The sequence below is a fragment of the Eutrigla gurnardus genome (genome assembly GCF_963514095.1).
Source record: "Eutrigla gurnardus genome assembly, chromosome: 10".
Classification (NCBI taxonomy): domain Eukaryota; kingdom Metazoa; phylum Chordata; class Actinopteri; order Perciformes; family Triglidae; genus Eutrigla; species Eutrigla gurnardus.
The window spans coordinates 2,322,465-2,341,672 of NC_139924.1; the positions used below are offsets into that span (position 1 = coordinate 2,322,465).

General features: G+C 42.7%; 1 protein-coding gene across 12 annotated transcripts in view; it reads left to right on the plus strand.

Annotated features, from left to right (window-relative positions):
- phldb1b (pleckstrin homology-like domain, family B, member 1b) overlaps positions 1 to 19,208 on the plus strand; it is a 136,079-nt gene that overhangs the window by 71,623 nt on the left and 45,248 nt on the right. For all 12 annotated transcript variants that reach the window (XM_084019912.1, XM_084019919.1, XM_084019917.1 and 9 more), the window contains 2 exons: positions 957 to 1,082; positions 8,649 to 10,144. In XM_084019912.1, the coding sequence (XP_083876038.1) occupies positions 957 to 1,082; positions 8,649 to 10,144 (1,622 nt within the window). The remainder of the gene's footprint in view (positions 1 to 956; positions 1,083 to 8,648; positions 10,145 to 19,208) is intronic.

Consider the following 19,208-nt stretch of genomic DNA (forward strand, 5'->3'; position numbering starts at 1 on the left):
CTACTGCTCTGCAGCTTGTGTTCATCAGAGCCACCCGTCGCTCCTCCACAGTCCAAATATGGTCACTTCCGTCTAAGGCTATTGGAATAAAATTTGTGAATCGGAAAAAAAATTTCAATAGTAGGGGCGGCTGGTGGTGCAGTGGTTAGAGCAGCCACCCCATGTACAGAGGCTCAACGTACTCAACGCAGTGGTCCTGGGTTTGACTCCCGGCCGGGACGTACCCCTCTCTCTCCCTCTTTCCACACTGTCTGGAAAAAAAAGGAATAAAAAGGCTTGAACGGCGCTCTAGCCAAAAAATTATCTTGAAAAAAAAAATTGAATAGTAAAAAATGTCAATGGAATGTTGAAATTAGTATTCAAATGTTTTGTTTGTTCTTTTATAAACGTGTGGCTAAGCTTAATTATTACTTATTTATTATTACTACTTTTGGAACGCCGTCTAGTGGACAGGAAGTAAAACAACCTCATTGCAGATAATGGCATTGGCAATGTATAAGCCTGTGTAGTGGAGTTAATGTTCATATAGGCTAACTTTCAGCATTAAAATCTGTAATTCAATTTGAATAGTATTATAGAGGAAAATTGACAGCACTACTTCCTTCACTGATTGGGGAAATCCAAGCTGGCGATGGCCAGAATGCCAAAGTTAAGGCTTTAAATTCATAGTCTACAATGGGTGACGTCACCATGACAACTTCCACTTCTTACACCTAAGGCACCTCTCTGTCCGGTATTATGAAGCTCCTCTGCAGAATTGCCCCATTGGTCAACTCAAAGGAATACTTTGTTTAAATATGTTTTGTCACTAAATGATCAGCATGTGCTCAGTAGAACACACCAGAGATACTTGGCCATATTTCTTTCTACAATTTCAATGAATCTCACAAAATGTGGTTCATTCTTTCAAGCTGTATGTTCCTGTACTAACACAGATCATGTGTGCTGTGTTCCAGGCTGCATGCTGTGTTTTGGCCAGTCAGCCTTCTTCCGCTTCAACCACCCTGAAGAAGCCTTCAGGATGAAGAGCATGGTACCTCAGGGAGGAAGTGTCTCCGCCGGGGACTACAGACTATGTCCAGGTACTGTATGATTGCACGCATTCTGTATGTTTACTATCCAGCCTGATTCACTCAGCAGACCTTTAACACCATGTCAGGGTTTCCATCTTCCCCGGCCTAATGTGAATAAAAACACACGTGACCTTTTTGTCACATGCATAATGAAGCCTAAACCGGCTCCTGGAGTTCCAGTTTCAGCTTGGCCTTTGTGAATGAATAGGCTGGATTGTTGCAGAGCGCAACAAACAGGCAGTGAGGAGAAAAGTAACAGGCAGCCTATTTTACAGGTGGATGTTTGCACAGCAGTAAACCGGCATGTTTCCTCTTTTATAGCCTGGCGCGGTGGAGGGAGTGTAGAAGCACAAGGCAGCCTGCTGGGCTGGGCAGATCCGTATGTTCATTTGGTGACATACAATACTGTGTCCCAGCTTTTTGCAGCTACTGTATGTTACGACAGTGTTGCTGTGTCAGCATGTGGCCGGTAGCTGATGTAGACGTGGTAGCCGGTGTAGCAGTTGTAGCCGCTGTAGCCAGTGTAGCCAGTGTAGCCGGTGTAGCCGGTGTAGCCGGTGTAGCAGTTGTAGCCGCTGTAGCCGGTGTAGCAGTTGTAGCCGCTGTAGCCAGTGTAGCCGGTGTAGCAGTTGTAGCCGCTGTAGCCGGTGTAGCCGCTGTAGCAGTTGTAGCCGCTGTAGCCGGTGTAGCCGGTGTAGCAGTTGTAGCCAGTGTAGCCGCTGTAGCCAGTGTAGCCGGTGTAGCTGGTGTAGCCGCTGTAGCCGGTGTAGCAGTTGTAGCCGCTGTAGCAGTTGTAGCTGGTGTAGCAGTTGTAGCAGTTGTAGCCGCTGTAGCCGGTGTAGCAGTTGTAGCAGTTGTAGCCGGTGTAGCAGTTGTAGCCGCTGTAGCCGCTGTAGCCTGTGTAGCAGTTGTAGCCGCTGTAGCCACTGTAGCTGGTGTAGCAGTTGTAGCCGCTGTAGCCAGTGTAGCAGTTGTAGCAGTTGTAGCCGGTGTAGCAGTTGTAGCCCCTGTAGCAGTTGTAGCCGGTGTAGCCGATGTAGCAGTTGTAGCCGTTAGAGCTGGTGTAGCAGTTGTAGCCGTTAGAGCTGGTGTAGCAGTTGTAGCCATTGTAGCCGGTGTAGCAGTTGTAGCTGGTGTAACAGTTGTAGCCATTGTAGCCGCTGTAGCCGGTGTAGCTGTTGCGTTCTCCTCCTGGCAGCCGTGTGACCGTACCTTTCCTTGGCCAGCTCCACTACCGGTGATCTGGAGTAGCATCTTATCCCTCCCTTTGCTGCCCTCGGGGGTTCAGTATAGCACGGAGGCATGCTGGCTGCTGGTGACCTCCTGCTCCACTAATGAAAGCCTTCCGTTGTTTAGAAACGTATAATTTCCCCTCAATTTCCAATTCCTGATTTGCATTCAGATGAAACCTGCTTGTACCACTCCCATGATAGGATCTGATAGGATCTATCACATCGACTTGGAAGCACTTTGAAATTACACTTGTTATCTCTCTATGAATCCTAGTGCCAAATCTGCCCTGCCCCTTGAATGCAGACAAGAAAATCAAAGCGTAGCATCGGCGAACCCTGATCAGAGTCTGACAGCTGTCCGGCCCTGCTCCGTAGACCTTTTGGTTTCCCTAAAATACTAAAGCTAGATCATATTGATGCTGGGAGTCAGTTAGTGACAGTGTGGGCTCCATGGTACAGTGACAGCTTGGCGGAGTTGCAGCAGGCGGTGGGTCAATTGACCTTTTTTTTTTTCAATAAGGATATACATTTTCCAGCTTTCCTGTACAAAATAAAATAATAATATCATAGCACACTGTAAAAGTTTTCACTGTAAATTTACAGTAAATTACTGGCTACTGGTTGCATTACTTTTACAGTAATTTCACAGTAATTTGTTATAAATATTTCACAGTAATGTACTGCACATGTTTCACAATAATGTGCTAATACAATAATTTATTGTGAAATATTACAGTTAAATATTGTTCAATCCTGGTAAAATTTTACAGTGCACATCAGAGTTAATTTGTTCAGTTGGTGCTATAATGTAGTGAAAACATAGTCATTACAATACCTGGGAGTACCGGAAGCGAACAGGATACCATGATCATGTTCCAATGAACGTTTCTCACTGAGAAAAAAAACAGTTTTTCAACTCCCTTAATTTATATTCAGACTAGAGTCCTTCTCTGGCTGAGTATGGCTGCAAACACATCATGGAAGAAAGATTATTTACTCATGGAAATCTTTGATTTTATTGGACGTAAAGTTTCGCATTTTGGCCCGGCTCTGTTCCTTGGCCTGAGCAGTACCCTGTAAACGTACAAACTTTGTACCTCTATAATTACAGTATTACTTACCATGAGTACCACAATATCCCTATAAATAATGGTGGAATTTTAGGGAATAAGACACTGTACCTACCAGTGGATTTTCTGTCTTTTTATGGATGGAAGGGACAGTGGGGAATGGCCAGGCAGTAGTACCTTAACAATGACCTGATCCGGCTTCCCACCACATTGAAACCTCAGTCAATGTGCTTCCTTCGCTGACATTTGTTGAATTGGTTCAACTATGAACAACACATGCCGTTTTGTTGTGAGTGTGTCCTAGGTTACGTGAATAATGAGCCTCTCTGCTAACACAATATATTGTTCCATTGTTATCAAGTATGATATTATCAAGCATCAGTTAAAACAAGCATACATTATATGAGGTCACATTTACCTGTCGTCTGCTATTTATTTGACGAGCTTTGCCATCTTTCAACTCCCACCTCTTCACCGATTGGACGTTTCCTGTGTCCATCTGCCTGCTCGGCAGACAGCTTTGTGGCCTGAGCTGCTTATTTAAAGTGGCCAACGGCTGGAGTTACAGTATCTTTTTCAGACTATTTATACCCCCCCACCCCTTCCTGCACCTCTATGTGTTGGCCTCGCTTTCCAATAAAAGCCCCTTTTTATTTGGCTGCTGTATCTGTCACTGGCTGCTCTACAGTCTGTAAAAAGCTGTGTTGAAGCTGGTACGGCTGACTGCGTGTGATGAGCAGCTACTATGTCTGCATGTTGAATACTTTTATTATGCAATGAAAACAAGTGTCCTCCAATTAAATTAGACTGGACAAGTTTGACGACAAACAGAGAATGTATTTGCCATTGAAAGCTGTGAGCAACTATTTCCTTCATTTCATTTCCAAATCAGTCAAACCCACATTTCCATCCCTTATAGGAAAACCTCTTTTTATTGGAGATGTCACCATATTGGATCAATGAGGTCTTGTCTCAGTGTTTGGAAAAGTTACACACATAACTAACCTCCTTGTATGCGTGCATGTACTTGGCCAATAAAGCTCAATCGGATTCTGATACTCTATTAATAAGTCGTTTCTACCAAACCTAACCCTTCCTAAGTTCTTGTTTGGATTCTTTTTGCACGGACCGCCTGTGTGACAACTTCACTTTGTTGTATGTGTGTATTATATTCTTAATATAGAGACAAATCAAATCGAAATACACCTGTGTTTAAGGAGTAACTCCACTGCTGTGCTTCATACTTCTACTTTAATTGAGTATTTGCATTTCCTCCGTTACTACTTCCTTTTAGAGGGACTTTGTACTTTTCACTCCACTACATTTTTATGACCAATGTGCAGATTTTACAAACAAACCAAATAACGTGTTTCTAAAATATGATGCACTGCTTTAAATTCATAAACAGTTTATAAATTACTACTATGCACCTACTGTAAGTACATCTAAAGATGTTTTACTTACTTTGGTGGGTGTTAATTGTAATGGAGTATTTCTGATCTGAACACTACTGGTTTTGAAATGTGAACAGTTTTAAATGCAGCAAAACCTTGATTTCTTGCAAGCGACTTCAAGCAGTCATGTCATGGTAATAAAATAAAATATGGTTATGACTAGCGATATAGGATCATATTGCAGAACAAAAAACACTTGCAATAAGTTGATTGTGGAGAATTTCCATTACCAGGATAATCATAAATATCGCCACGAGTGACTTTAAAAAGATGTCTGGTTAGTATAAAATAGAACAAAAATACACTTTAAAAATGTATTTATGCAGGGACACCTTATAATTTATGATATCTTATTTAAGATGATTCTATATTTTTTCATTTAAAATCTCTTCTGTGAAGCAATACAAATATTTATTTATTAAAAAAAAATGAAGTGATTCCAGTATGTTTCAGTACCTTTTTTAAGGGTTTTCAGCACATTTTCATGATTATTGTGATAATATCGCAACTATTTTGCCAGGATATTCATGACATTACATTGTCATATATAGTCATTGTATCTATGCTTACCGCCCACTTAAATATCCACTTTATTTAACGAAATTTAATTCCACTCTTTTCTAATTTATTTTCTCAGGAAGTTGTTCCTATAAGCAACCGTGTTGCTCTGGTAATTCGGCCTCATTCTGAAAAGCTACAAAAGTCTGTATCCATTTTAAAGATGGTACAAAATGAATTTCATCCTTTAGATGCAGTTTTCCATATCAGCATAGTTGTGTTGACGCTTTCTCCTCTGGACACTAACAAAGAGCAGCCATAAAATACGCTGCTGTGACGCTTTAAAACCGCGCTGTAAATCTCGCAGTAGTTCACGTCATCATGCAAAGGAAAAGCCAGTCAATTTAGCCACTGCACAGGAAGTAAGACAATCTTGCCTTCACAATAAAATACATTTTTAATTTGAGGGAGAAAACGCTGTTTTTGAGCAACGGTGCGCCTTAAATATACAGTGTAAAACCCAGCATTGTATATCATGTCAAAACACCAGGGACTGTTGGCTTTTGGCAGTTGATATATTATTTAAGGCTGTCACATTGGTGTGGACATTATAACGTAGGCTACATTGTGCTCGTTTCAACGATGACAGCACATTTATAAAATGTTGTGGTTTTATTTTGAAGGTCTTGAACGGAAACGCGTTGTTGCGTTTTGAGAAACTTGATAGCGGTGGTACCGTCGGCAGCAGCGGTGCCTAGCACCCCCAACCCCCGGTGAAATATCACCTCGGTGGCGAGTCTCTCCCTCGGTGTATTTGTGGAGCCAGGCACGGCCAAGCTGCCGGTCTCCCACCGGTGTCCGCGGGACGTGGGCCTCAGTATGTGTCACATAGCAGGTGAAGCGCACTGAAACTGACCGGGTCGCAGTTTGTTCCTTCATGTGAGTAACCCTACTGCTTATTGCCCGAGCTTTGGGCAAGAGGAGTGAAAGGAGCCGGTTACACGCCAAACTCCATTCAAAATCTGTCTGTTTTATGTTCACTTGCTTTTCTGAAAAGGTGCACACACTGTAGGACATCATCACACACTCAGTGCGATTCAATGGCATTTTTTGCTTTATTCAGCATACATGTAATCAATAAACATGTCCTGCTTTCGGAGAAATAATCGTATTTTCTCCCGGGTCACAGTTTCACTTCGTGTTCCGATGAGGTGAAATTCAGGGAATATCAGATGAATTAGGCTTAATTTTAAACAACCACAGTCGCAATTGGTGCCGAATTGTAGAGGTCCTCTCAAGTGATTGTCTTAAATATTAATATCAGACATGCAGTTTATCAGGAGATGAGCTACCATTAAATTGCCATCATGTTTAATGAAGTTTGGCAAGGTGCACGAGAGAGACGCTGGTCTGTATCTCATGACATCATTGCATGGGCTTTCCCTCAGCAAACGGTTGCTTTCATTTTTGTCACCCCACCCCCGTCGTTCAAGCCGCTTTATGACATTGACATTCCTGCGTCGCGGATACGACATGTTATTGTAACAAGCTGCACATCTTCATGCTGTCAAATTTGCATGAAAATACAACCAGATTGAATTGTGGTCAGGCTGTCAGGGAGGCAGAGCTTCGTTGTATGACAGAGTCGTCATAGGGCAGCAGGCAGGAAGCTTCTCCCATCTCTGGAGCCAGAACAGCTTATACATAATTTCTCAAGCTTCTATATTTCAGAGCAGTTTTGCTGTTGGGACGTCTCTGACATCATCTTTACAAAGAGACAAAAATGACTTCTATGTTATTCTGTGTTGGTGTATTATATTTATCCCACAATCATAGTTATTACATCACTCGTGGACCTGGCAGCTCTGCTCTGCTGTTGTCTTCTGTGTTTGCACTGAGGACTCAATGCTACAAATGATCTTCATGCTTCCATTTAAACAGATTTAATTTAGCATTAATAAAACCGGATCTGTGCTCTGATCCCTGCCCCAAGGCCATGCTGGTGAATCTCCCACGTGGCTGTGTGTTTCTGTTGTAATAATCTACTATACTGACATTAGAGACAGAGATGGTTGAGATTAGGTTGCACGGCCCGTGTCCTAGGTTGCTTTCGATCCACACAGTAATTGGGTTATCTGGACACATTTTCTCCTGATCCCTATCCAGTGCACAGGCCTGTCTGTCTGTCTGTTCATCTCCTCAACTGTGTCCTTCCTTCCTTCCTTCCTCATCACTAATCCATCCTCCACCCTCATGCTAACCTGTCTGTTTGGCTTCTACTTTAGGCTGGAAAACGTGGGTTTTTATCCAGCTGGTAACTTCAGGTTCTGAAAAGCCAGACTGAGGTGCTTCAAACTGTCATTCTCTTTGCTGGCCACCAGGGGGCAACTCCTCACTGATTGTATAGAAGTCTATGAGAAAAATGATCCTACTTCTCTCTTGAGGCATTATCTCAGTAAACATGAGTTTATGGTCTCAATCTCTAGTTTCAAGTCTTCTTCAATCCAGCATGATGTTCATTTAGTCCATTATGGTCCATTTAAACAGCATTTTCCAACTCTGGAAAGTCATCATGTCAGTCATCCTGCATCTGACACTTTACACTGTTACAAGTAGTCTTCCAGGAACATGGTCGAGTACATATTTGACTGAGCAATGCCGTGATTGGTGTACATTGGTGATGTGATACATCGGGCCGACGCTCTCGGGACCAGGATCTGATGGATCACTGTTTTTAAACGGAGGAGGAAGCAATAGTTTTTGACCCACTCCTAATCCTGGTGGAAATTTGTTGTATACAGCACTAGGCATGGGACAATATGAAAACTTCATGTCACAATTATTTCGGTCAAAATAATTGCAATTCATGATATTATCCCTATAATCATCAAAAAAGGCAACTCTTAAAGAGGCAGTAAAACATACAAGACTCACTTGCCTCACATCTAGTAATCACAGATTGAACACATCTGTTTGTGAAGATCGTACAAGATACATAAAAAAATTATGTATAAATAAAAAGTTATGAGCAAAATTGTGTGGGTCTGTTCTTTCTGATGGAGGACTGCTTTTTCAATCTGACTCTACTTTTAATTCGTCGAGCACGACTGCAAGCTTTTTCAAGAGATCCGCGATCTTTACAGTGCATTTGCTTTGAATTCACATTGCTACGTTGATGATAAATTATATGATATTTCACTGGTTAAGAGTTGGTTTGAAATCTTGAGTTTGATGATGATTTAGACAAATGGGACCAATTAAGACAAGATATTTCATGAGGCGAAACCCGACAACAGTTGTCTTCTGTCTTCTTTCCCTCAGACACAGAGAGCTTCGTCAATGGGAATCATCAGGCCAGTCCAGCCCAGTGTCCCACACGTCCTGGAGAGAGAGTCCAGTCTGAACACAGTGCAATCGTCAGCTCTATTGAGAAAGACCTCCAGGACATCATGGACTCCCTAGTCATGGATGACCCTCTGCCTTCTTCCTCCGAGGGAATGCAGCCTCCTGGAGGCCCGCCCATTCCCCACTCCCCGCTATCGCCCATGGTCAACGGAGGGGGCCGGTATCTGCTCTCCCCTCCTACCAGCCCGGGGGCCATGTCTGTTGGGTCCAGCTATGAGAATACATCCCCTCCCTTCTCTCCCCTCTCCTCCCCCTCAGCAGCCAGCAGTGGGAGCTTTACTAGCCCGTCTCCGAGTGGAGGACCCCCGGACCAGAGTTCTTCTCTGCCGCCAGTGCCTGTACGCTCCTCTAGCTACAACTTCACCGCCCAGCCTCCACCTGTACCCCAGCCACGGACCACATTGCCTAACTTCAGCAGTGGTGGGCTGGGCCAGAAGGTTCAGGAAAGCCCCCGGCTGCAGAGGAAGGTCTTAAAAGATGCTTCTCCAAGCCCTAAGCCAAGCCGCAGAGGACTAGGCCAAGATGGGTCCGAGAGCCCCCGACAGACTTTTCTGTCCTCAAATGAGTCCCTCTGTGGTAGAAACGTTGTGCCAAGTAGCCCCAGACTCACTCACAAATTCCCTACTTGTCCATCCCCGTCTCCCTCCAGTCCCAGGACCAAAATCACCACAGTGCTCTCTGAAAGGCCTGCCAGCCCTTTCAGAGAGCAGACCATTCTTGCCGATTGTCCCCTAAACTCCAGCCCCTCAAGGCAGCTCTCCCAAACCACAAGAGCCTTCCAGCCTCCTCTGGACCCCATTGTCCACATCATCCAAGGGTCACCCCTCCAACAGCATCCACGTCCGCTGCAGCCACCTGAAAGCCCTCGCATGGCCAGGAGAAACCTGGAGCTCAACGGCAGCAGTGCAGGGAGCAACAGCATGCGAGAGCTGCCACCTCTTAGCCCCTCCTTGACTCGAAGAGGGGTCCCGGTACTCCCAGGAGCACTCCCAGGTACAATCCCCACCTTGAGAACTCCAGAAAGCCCCTCAAGTCTGTGCAAGCTTGTCCCAGAGAGTCCCAGACTGCGGCGCAGGACCGGATCTACATCCGAGGATCCGGCGTGCAGCAGGGGGATCCGAGCCCGCAGTCCGTCGCCTACCTCTATGATGATGGAGGGCAGTGGTGCGGGAGTTCGGAAGGCAAGCTTTGGGAATTCCCTGTCACCTGCTTACAGCCTGGGCTCGTTGCCTGGCTCGTCTCCCTTATCCAGCCCCAGGACCCATAGGAAGATGTCCGCAGGGAGACCCCACCCTGGGATGAGGGAAAGAAAGAACAGCATCACAGAGATCAGCGACAATGAGGACGAGCTGCTGGAGTACCACCGGCGACAGAGAGAGGAGCGGCTACGAGAGCAGGAGATGGAGAGGCTGGTGAGTCAGGAACACCTTCACGTACTTCTCACACCAGTTTCACTTATCACACATGGACTTGGTTCACTCAGGGCTTTTGCTCAAGCGTTTCTTGCTTGTGACTGGTAGCTAATCTTCATCCTATTGGTGTTTTCATGTTTAGGTTTATATGTGATGCTGATATTATGCTTCCACGAAAAATAGTGACGGTCCATCCCCGACCACGGCTACACGGCTACATAACTTTACACAGCTTGTTTCTAGTCTTCAGCTCAATCAAAGCACTACATGTCAATGTAGACATGGCAGAGGCCATCAGGATCCAAACCGAAATGTTTCCAAAATCCAAATGTTTATATCAGCTGGTAAATATCAAGACGACTGAGAAAACATGTATAATTCTCCTGTATGCAAACCTATGTTAACTTCTTCACACATATTCAGCTCTTTGATTGGCTGAGAGTCCTGCTCAGAGCTCCTGGCAGGAATGAGAAGATATGAGTTATTTAGCAAAATCTAGATATTTTGAGGCATACAGAATAGGTGTTAAATGGTAAAAACCTTGTTTGGGAGGGGTCATGGTTAGGTACAGCAGGGAAAACAAAACAAAAAAAGACAATTTTTGTTCAATCTGATTGGCTCAGCCTGACCCTCGGCCGGGTCACTGACTTCCCTCTGAACTTACACAGAGAAAACAAAAAAATGTTAAACGAAAAAAAGGTGGTGGAGATGAGAAAGAAATGGGTGGCATGGATAATGTAAGTAGCTGAACAATAAAACCTTGTGCAAATTAGCAATGCACTCTCAGATCAATATTTAGGCTGTCATGAGTATATATAAGGTGTGTTCTTGCTTGGTTGGAATGAAAACCTGCAGCCACAGCGGCCCTTTACTGGATCAGTTTGACACACCTGCCTTAAGACATACACAAAAGCTTGTTTTGATTCTGTAGTCAGTTGTATAACTACTATTGCAAAGGCAACATATTAGAATGCACAAGAATGCATGAAAATGCATTCTACTTCATTCAAAACCCCCAGACCCCCCCTTAACAGAACCCCTCCACTTATCAAATGCTGTTGACGCCCCTCATCAATGCTCATTGTAGCAGCTCGAGCACTTTAACCCTCCGCCTTTACTCTGTATAGTGTGGTTGCATGAACACAGAGCCGAGGACTCTGCAGAGTCTGTTTCTGTGTCGCTCCACTAATTGACACATTCAGGTATTCATGGTTGTCCATTATGCTTGACCAACTAGCATACAACAGCTGACAGACTGCAACTGGTGTGCTGCCAACACGTCCCAGGTAGCGCCGCCTCCCCAACACACTGCTAATATTGTGCCTTTGATTTGAAGTATAGTTTGCTTCAAAATAGTTTTTCTTGTTGAAAAAAGTCTGTTGAAATGAGAATTTTTTATTGGTTGCAAAAGATATGATTTCATATTTAGTTTGACCCATAGCATCTTCTGTGTGAGGATGGAGGGTTGTACTGAGGATCTTCAGGCCCCCGTTGCGTTTCGTATGATTTATCAGTTGAAGAGTTCTAGTTTAGGGTGAAATGTCACATATTCTTGCAGAGGCTTGGTCTAATTTTAATCGGTGGGACTTCCTGGAGGGGTCGAGTGTGACGGTTGTGCTATCTCCAAGTATCCAGGCCCTGTGAGTTGGCTGTCAGCCGTCTAAACTGCTGCTGACATGCAGTCGGATGAGCCCATAGCAACCACATTGTTTGTTGTTTCCTAAACTGAACAGAGGGGGGAGGGAGACATCTTGAACTTGCCAAACTGAATGAAGCTACTGAGACAAGTCCTTTAAAAAGCCTTTATATGTGTTTGTGCCTGTAAGAAAGCGTTTGTCTGCCCTGCTTGTAATTACAAAACGGGCGTTTTTAAAGTGTGAGGCTGAGTGAAGGCAGCTCAGCTGGACACACTGAGACGACATGCCCCCTGTTTCTGTGGACCAGGTCCTGTTCTGGCGCCTCCTATAGAGGCGTGGCAGTAAAAGAGTGTCAGCAGCAGCACATCCATACAATGACACTGTGTTTAACCCTTTACGACCCGCTCAAGTTATTGGTTAGGTATGGGACTAGGGGTGTGACGAGATCTCGTACCATGAGATCTTGCGAGATTAAAGTTGACGATATTTCTCGTCGCGTTAAAAATCCGTCTCGCGAGATTTGTGAGCTATACATAGCTGAGGTTTTACAGACAGCTCTTACTGACTGGGAGCTTAAAAAACCCAACCACGGCATCGCTTATTGTTACCGACAATGCACGTAATATGGACGTGGCCGTGCGCTCGTTTACTCGGGCGGGTGAGACGTGTGACTGCTTTTTTCATCGTAGTTCAGCGGCTACCATCACACAAGTTAATCACGGGCACGTTGGATATGCTGGCTCGTTACCTTGAGCAGCAAGCTGCCATAGCAGCATCACCAGCCCAGAGATAAGACAAAACTCCCGAAGCATTGATACACTTGACAGCTGCGATGTCAGAGATGCTGAAGATGCTGTAGTTGCAGCATGTTGTTCATGACATACTTGGTCAGGCTCCGTTTGCACTATTTGCACTCTGTATTGACAAAGTAGAACTTTGATTTGGTTTTGTACATATTTACACTTGGGAAAAAGAAATATTTTATTTTATTTTAACTTTTATAAATTTTTGTTTAGTTTAAATTTGTGAAAGAAGAAGTTTATTAAAAGATCATGCTTACATCATGCATGTAAAGAGTTACAATAAAATATTTTAAAATGCATGTGCAACTCTGTTAAATTAAAGTCTGTTGGTCCAGTCATATATTTTGTCATTGTAGTTTTCTTAAAATCTCGTCTCGTCTCGTTCTCGTGAACCCAATATCGTGTCTCGTCTCATGAGCGGAGTGTATCGTCACACCCCTATATGGGACTATATGATCCTGATAATTATCAAAATAAACTTAATAATCCAACAATTATAAATAAGGTCATCGTAAATTGGAAGCTCTCTCTGCATAAATAAACAATGAATACTACACACTCACTCTTTTTCAAGTCACTCTAACGGAATTCATGAGTATACCAATAATGGAAATTCACTAAGATCAAGATACATCATAGATGTTTCAAATTTTATTTTTTTTATCCTGACTGGTATTATGAAGAAATCAATTCCTAATATATTTGATCTTCAGACATAAGCAGTTATTGGCATGCTTAATAATTTATAAGATGCTAGTCAGCTAGTCCCCTGCCTTCGCCCAATGACAGCTGGGATCGGCTCCATGTTGGGTTATGGTTGGGTTATGCTTGTGTTATGCATGGGTTATGGTTGGGTTATGCTTGTGTTATGGTTGGGTTATTGTTGGGTTATGCTTGTGTTATGGTTGGGTTATTGTTGTGTTTTCCTTGGGTTATGCTTGTGTTATGGTTGGGTTATGCTTGTGTTATGGTTGGGTTATGGTTGGGTTGTTGTTGGGTTATGGTTGGGTTATGCTTGTGTTATGGTTGTGTTATGGTTGGGTTATGCTTGTGTTATGCTTGTGTTATGCTTGGGTTATGCTTGTGTTATGGTTGGGTTATGCTTGTGTTATGCTTGTGTTATGGTTGGGTTATTGTTGGGTTATGCTTGGGTTATGGTTGGGATATTGTTGGGTTATGCTTGTGTTATGGTTGTGTTATGGTTGGGTTATTGTTGGGATATGCTTGTGTTATGGTTGGGTTAAGCTTTTGTTATGGTTGCGTTATTGTTGGGTCGTGGTTGGGTTATCGTTGGGTCATGGCAGGGCTTGGAATTTTTTTAGATTGAATTGATTAATTTGCAGTTTTACTTTCCTTCATTTTGTGAAATGGCTGAACCGCAAAATTGCGATTTAAAAACAGTTCTAGATTCTGCAGATTTGTTTTGCTTTAAGGGACTCCGTAGTAGCCGACTCTCTCACTTTCCAGAACGCGCGCAAAAGTCATCCACATACGATCACATCCACCGCACCCCGGCACACATACCATAAAAATGTCCTCCAACTCAAAAGTCCTTTTACCAATTAACGAGAAAATTTCCAAAAGTTTGCTATCTTCGTTTACTGCTCCTTGGCGCTATCCTATCTCTCCTCTCTCTTCCCTCTGCGTCTTCCCGCCTCCTCCTTAAGCCCCGCCCTCCCAGTTACCCGTGGCCAATCGCAACAGGCGACACTGATACATGGTGAATCAAATTACACAAACTAGAGTAAAGGCACAGTTTCTATTTTTCCACAGTTTACCTTACTGTTACAAACATTTACAATAATTTACTTATTTATGATTAATTTGTCTTAATCTCTGAGTTAACCATTTTTACTCTTTATTAAACCAAATTACTTTTAGTTCAGCTATTTTACTGATTTATTGCACTTATTTAGGAAGTAATTTATTTGAATCCCTGCTTTCTACACCCGGGCTACATATAATCATCTATTGTATTTCATTTTACAAGTTTTTTCAGGGATGGCCTATAACAACAGTTAACAGTAGTTAACGGTTAGCTAACAGTTTGACAAGACCATCACTGTAAATTAAGGGAATGAACACAAACACTGCGTTAGGTTATGATTTTACAAAGGGAAGGGAAATGTATTCTTACCTGATACAGCAGAACAGTTATGTAGTGAAGTCCAAGTAATAGCTGACCAAACAGATCCGTCTGACCCTTCAACTGTGTCCATACTCCACTTTTTTGGACACAACTCATATTCGCTCCAAATGAAAACATGGCGAGCAGATGTAAAATAGTCCAGGTAATAATCCAGGTAATACATTAGTGGTCAGGTAGTCCACTAGTGCACGATTGCCAGCGTGTACCCATTCAAACTGACGTATTTTCAAAAAGAAGGCGCGCACAGTTGTCATTGGCCAGTTTTCGTGATGACAGCCACATCAACCAATCACATTCAAAGCAACATGGCAAGACAGCCAATAGCAATTGTATCAGCGTGGTATCTTTTTCTTTATCAGGAAAAGATGATAAAAAAAAAAATGTATTTATTTTTATTTGTAGGCGCGTATATATTTAATTACATAAGTCTCTCTCTCTCTCTCTCGCTCTCTCTCTCTGTCACACACGATCTACTGCATTATGTGTAAAGCACTATATAAACAAAGATGAGTTGACTTCACTTGATTTAAGCAAAATATCAAAAGCATCAATATTTTTACTGGTACTTGCATTACTTGCTGAACAGCAGATAAAGGCCTATTCCAGTTTAATGTAACATAGATATAATAGATAAAAATGATTTTAATTGGAATGTATAAATGCTAACCCAATCATATTTTTTTATTTTGCGATAATCATTGTTATTTAAGCATCATCCGAATTCCAGCTTTACCCATCAACAAGTTTACCGATTGCCGTCATTGACCTGTTTTTGACCTCCCCACACATTACGCTGCCTTCAGCCACTGAAAGACGCGCCATACCTGTCTGCACAGACAGCCTGACCTGTACGTATTTTTGTTAGAATCATTGCCATTATATCCAGAATTACAGTTTGAATATTAAAGTACTCACTAGTCTAATACTATCTAGTCTAATCCAAAGTACTTTTATACATACCACATAGTACTAGTGAACTAATAAGATTTACCTTAACCTTACAGAGAAAAACGTTAGTATGGACATAAATCTTAATATAATGAGCTACATATTTAATTACAGAGTTTGAATGTAAAAGTACACATAAATCTAAAACTAATAAGATTTACCTTAAAATTACAGAGAAAAACATTAGATTGTTTGTATGGAAATAAACCTTCATATAACAAGCTACATATTTAATTGCAGGTTGAATGTATAATTACATGCAAATGTGATAATAATAAGATGCACTGTTAAATTACAGAGAAAAGTGTTAAGATTGTTTTTATCGACATAAACCTTTTTATATTTAATTATAGAGAATTACTGTCATTTTACAATAATTTGTATTTAATTTAAGAAAACGGAAATATAATGTATAATTAATATAGTATTTTTCTGTAAAAAAAAGAGAAATAAATGTAGTTTGTCATTACTGTCATAATACTTAAAATAACAGGCAGATTGTTCATTTACTGGTAAAGTCTAAATTTTACAGTTTTGTACACTATTTTCAAAGAACAGAAAAACTACTGTAAAAAATTAGTCACTTTTTTTACAGTGTACAAGAGATTTTTCAATTTGATTTAAAAAAAAAAGAAATCTTTGCACAATAATGACAGCCAACTGATTTGTTCACATAGGCCTAGACTACTTTGTAATCTCATTTATTTTTTTGTGTTAATAAAGAAAATATGTATTTAAATTTTGCCTTGGCCTTTTTAGTTTGTTTAGATAAAAACACTAAGGTTTAAATCGAAAATTGTTCATTAATTTTAAAATATCGAGATTTTATTTTTAGGCCAAATCACCCAGCCCTAGGTCATGGTTGGGTCATTATTGGGTTATGGTTGACATTATGTTTGGGTAATGCTTGGGTTATGCTCGGGTTATGGTTCAGTTATTGTTGGGTTATGGTTGGGTGATAGTTGGCTTTTGTTTGGGTTATTGTTTGGGTTATTCTTGGGTTATGTTTGGGTTTTGTTTGGGTTATGGTTATTCAAGGTCGCAGGGGGCTGGAGCCGATCCCAGCTGTCATTGGGTGAAGGCAGGGTACACCCTGGACAGGACGCCAGTCTATCACAGGGCTGACATGTAGAGACAGACAACCGTTCACACTCACATTCACACCTACGGGCAATTTAGAGTCACCAATTAACATATCCCCATCCTGTATGTCTTTGGACTGTGGGAGAACCCGGCGAACCCGGAGAGAACACGGGGAGAACATACAAACTCCACACAGAAGGAACCCGGGCCGACCCGGGGATCGAACCCGGGACCCTCTTGCTGTGAGGCGAGAGTGCTACCCACTACACCACCGTGCAGCCCTACAAGAACTATTCTAACTAAAACAAATGTTTCGGGCATTAATTGACATAAGAGAAGTCACAGGATGAGAGCGAGGGCAGACAGAGAAGGATCTAGTCAGCGCCTATGTTAATTGATTAGTGAGCAGTTATATCAATGATGCGAGGCGTGACAAACCACAGAAGAGATGCAGATTCACACATGCGGTGCAGCATGTTCACCACAATGCATCGCTGGCAGCAGCCATGTGTGTCGACCTGAGGGTTCAGTAGCATGTAGGTGAGGGGGGGAGCTTCTCATAATACACAGAGAGTGTGTGTGTGTGTGTGTGTGTGTGTGTGTGTGTGTGTGTGTGTGTGTGTGTGTGTGTGTGTGTGTGTGTGTGTGTGTGTGTGTGTGTGTGTAACACCACATGCAGTGGCCCCTGCTGACAGGTAACCAGTCCATCACAGGGAGACATGTAGAGACAGACAGGTCCATCCTGCATGTCTTTAGACTGTTGGAGGAGACCGGAGAACCCAGAGAGAACCCATGCGGAGAACATGGAAACTCCACACAGAGGCGACGGTGCTAGCTACACCACCGTGCAGCCCGTCCAAAGAAAAGATAGTTATGAATATTATATTATATTTCTGCCACACTAGCCCTTTAAGTGTTAATTGAAAGGCAGTTACGTGGACCAGTCAACAGGTGCGATGGGTTAGACTACCAAGTTGCTCTGGCTGTGATATGAATGCAGGCTGTTTTCAGGCCCTCACATCCCCCATCCATCAAACCTGGGAGCTTTTGTTCTCACTGAAAGGTAATTAGCCACAACCACCTTTGGACTAGTACAACATACAGGCACAGAAAGGACAATATTGACTTGAGATTTGTGCAAATAGTTTGTGGCACATGAGGTCAAGAACACGCTCATGTCATCAACATGGCACCCAGGAAACACGGGGACCGCCCGGGACACAAAGGCAAGATTCCTCAGCAGCCTGCTATCTTATTGTATTGTTGAGCTGAGAAACTCTCAGCTCTGTGAGAGGCAGGGCGTGGAGCTGCAGGGCCTGTAATTAGTCACAGTCGACTCACCGTCAGGACACATTCCTCTTGCCCCAGAGCGCCTGCATTTCCATCGCTTCACACACAGCCTGCTACTCATTCACACAACTGATTACCAAAAAACAAAGTTATGTGAACAGCGACTCGTGGAGAAGTTTATTCAGGAAAGAGAGTGTTATTGTGAAATCAACAGGAGTCCACAGCTCAGAGGCAGCAGGAGGCTGCAGGGAGATGACTGCACTGCACTGTTACACTGTTGCACTGTTGCACTGTTGCACTGTTGCACTGTTACACCTTTGCACTGTTGCACCGTTGAGCTGTTGCACTGTTGCACTGTTGCACTGTTACACCTTTGCACTGTTGCACCGTTGAGCTGTTGCACTGTTGCACTGTTGCACTGTTGCACTCTTGCACTGTTGCACTGTTACACCTTTGCACTCTTGCACTGATGCACTGTTGCACTGTTGTACTGAGGCTCATATTGGACATGGCATGCGATCTGACCTATTGCTGTTGTTTGCATGCATTTTAATTACACTGTAGAATTGATTGATGTCCCATCTGTCATGTGGTGCTTAATGGGACATATTTATATGAATATTATATAATAATAATATAATACTATTGAATATTATTAAATAAATGGATACTGGCAGCCTCTGTCCAGTTGTATTTGGTAGATGATAGATGGGTCACACAATTTACAATAGTTATTTCTCAATATTTATTCCGATATTCCCATTCCTGATCTTGAACATCTACTGGCTTTTAATCTCATGATATCACATAACTTTGGTGGCATGATAATAGGTGGTTGATTATTATAAACCCCGTCCATTCAACGACATGTTTGGCTATCGGATGTGATGAAGATGTGGTTGGAATAAGAATAAGCTCAACTGATACTGAACTGTGAGACTGAATCTATCTTTGTTTCAAAAAGTTGTCAATATACAGTATTAGCAGCTAGTAATTAAAAGCAACAAAATGCCTGTCTATAAGAAGTGGACGGTGTCATGGTGACGCCACCTGTTGGTTTGTGGACTGCGGTTGCGGAGCCTCAAGTTCGTGAACTTGGAATGTTTGCAAGCGTTGAAGGAAGTGACCATCACTGTTCAGACCAGGAGGTCTGT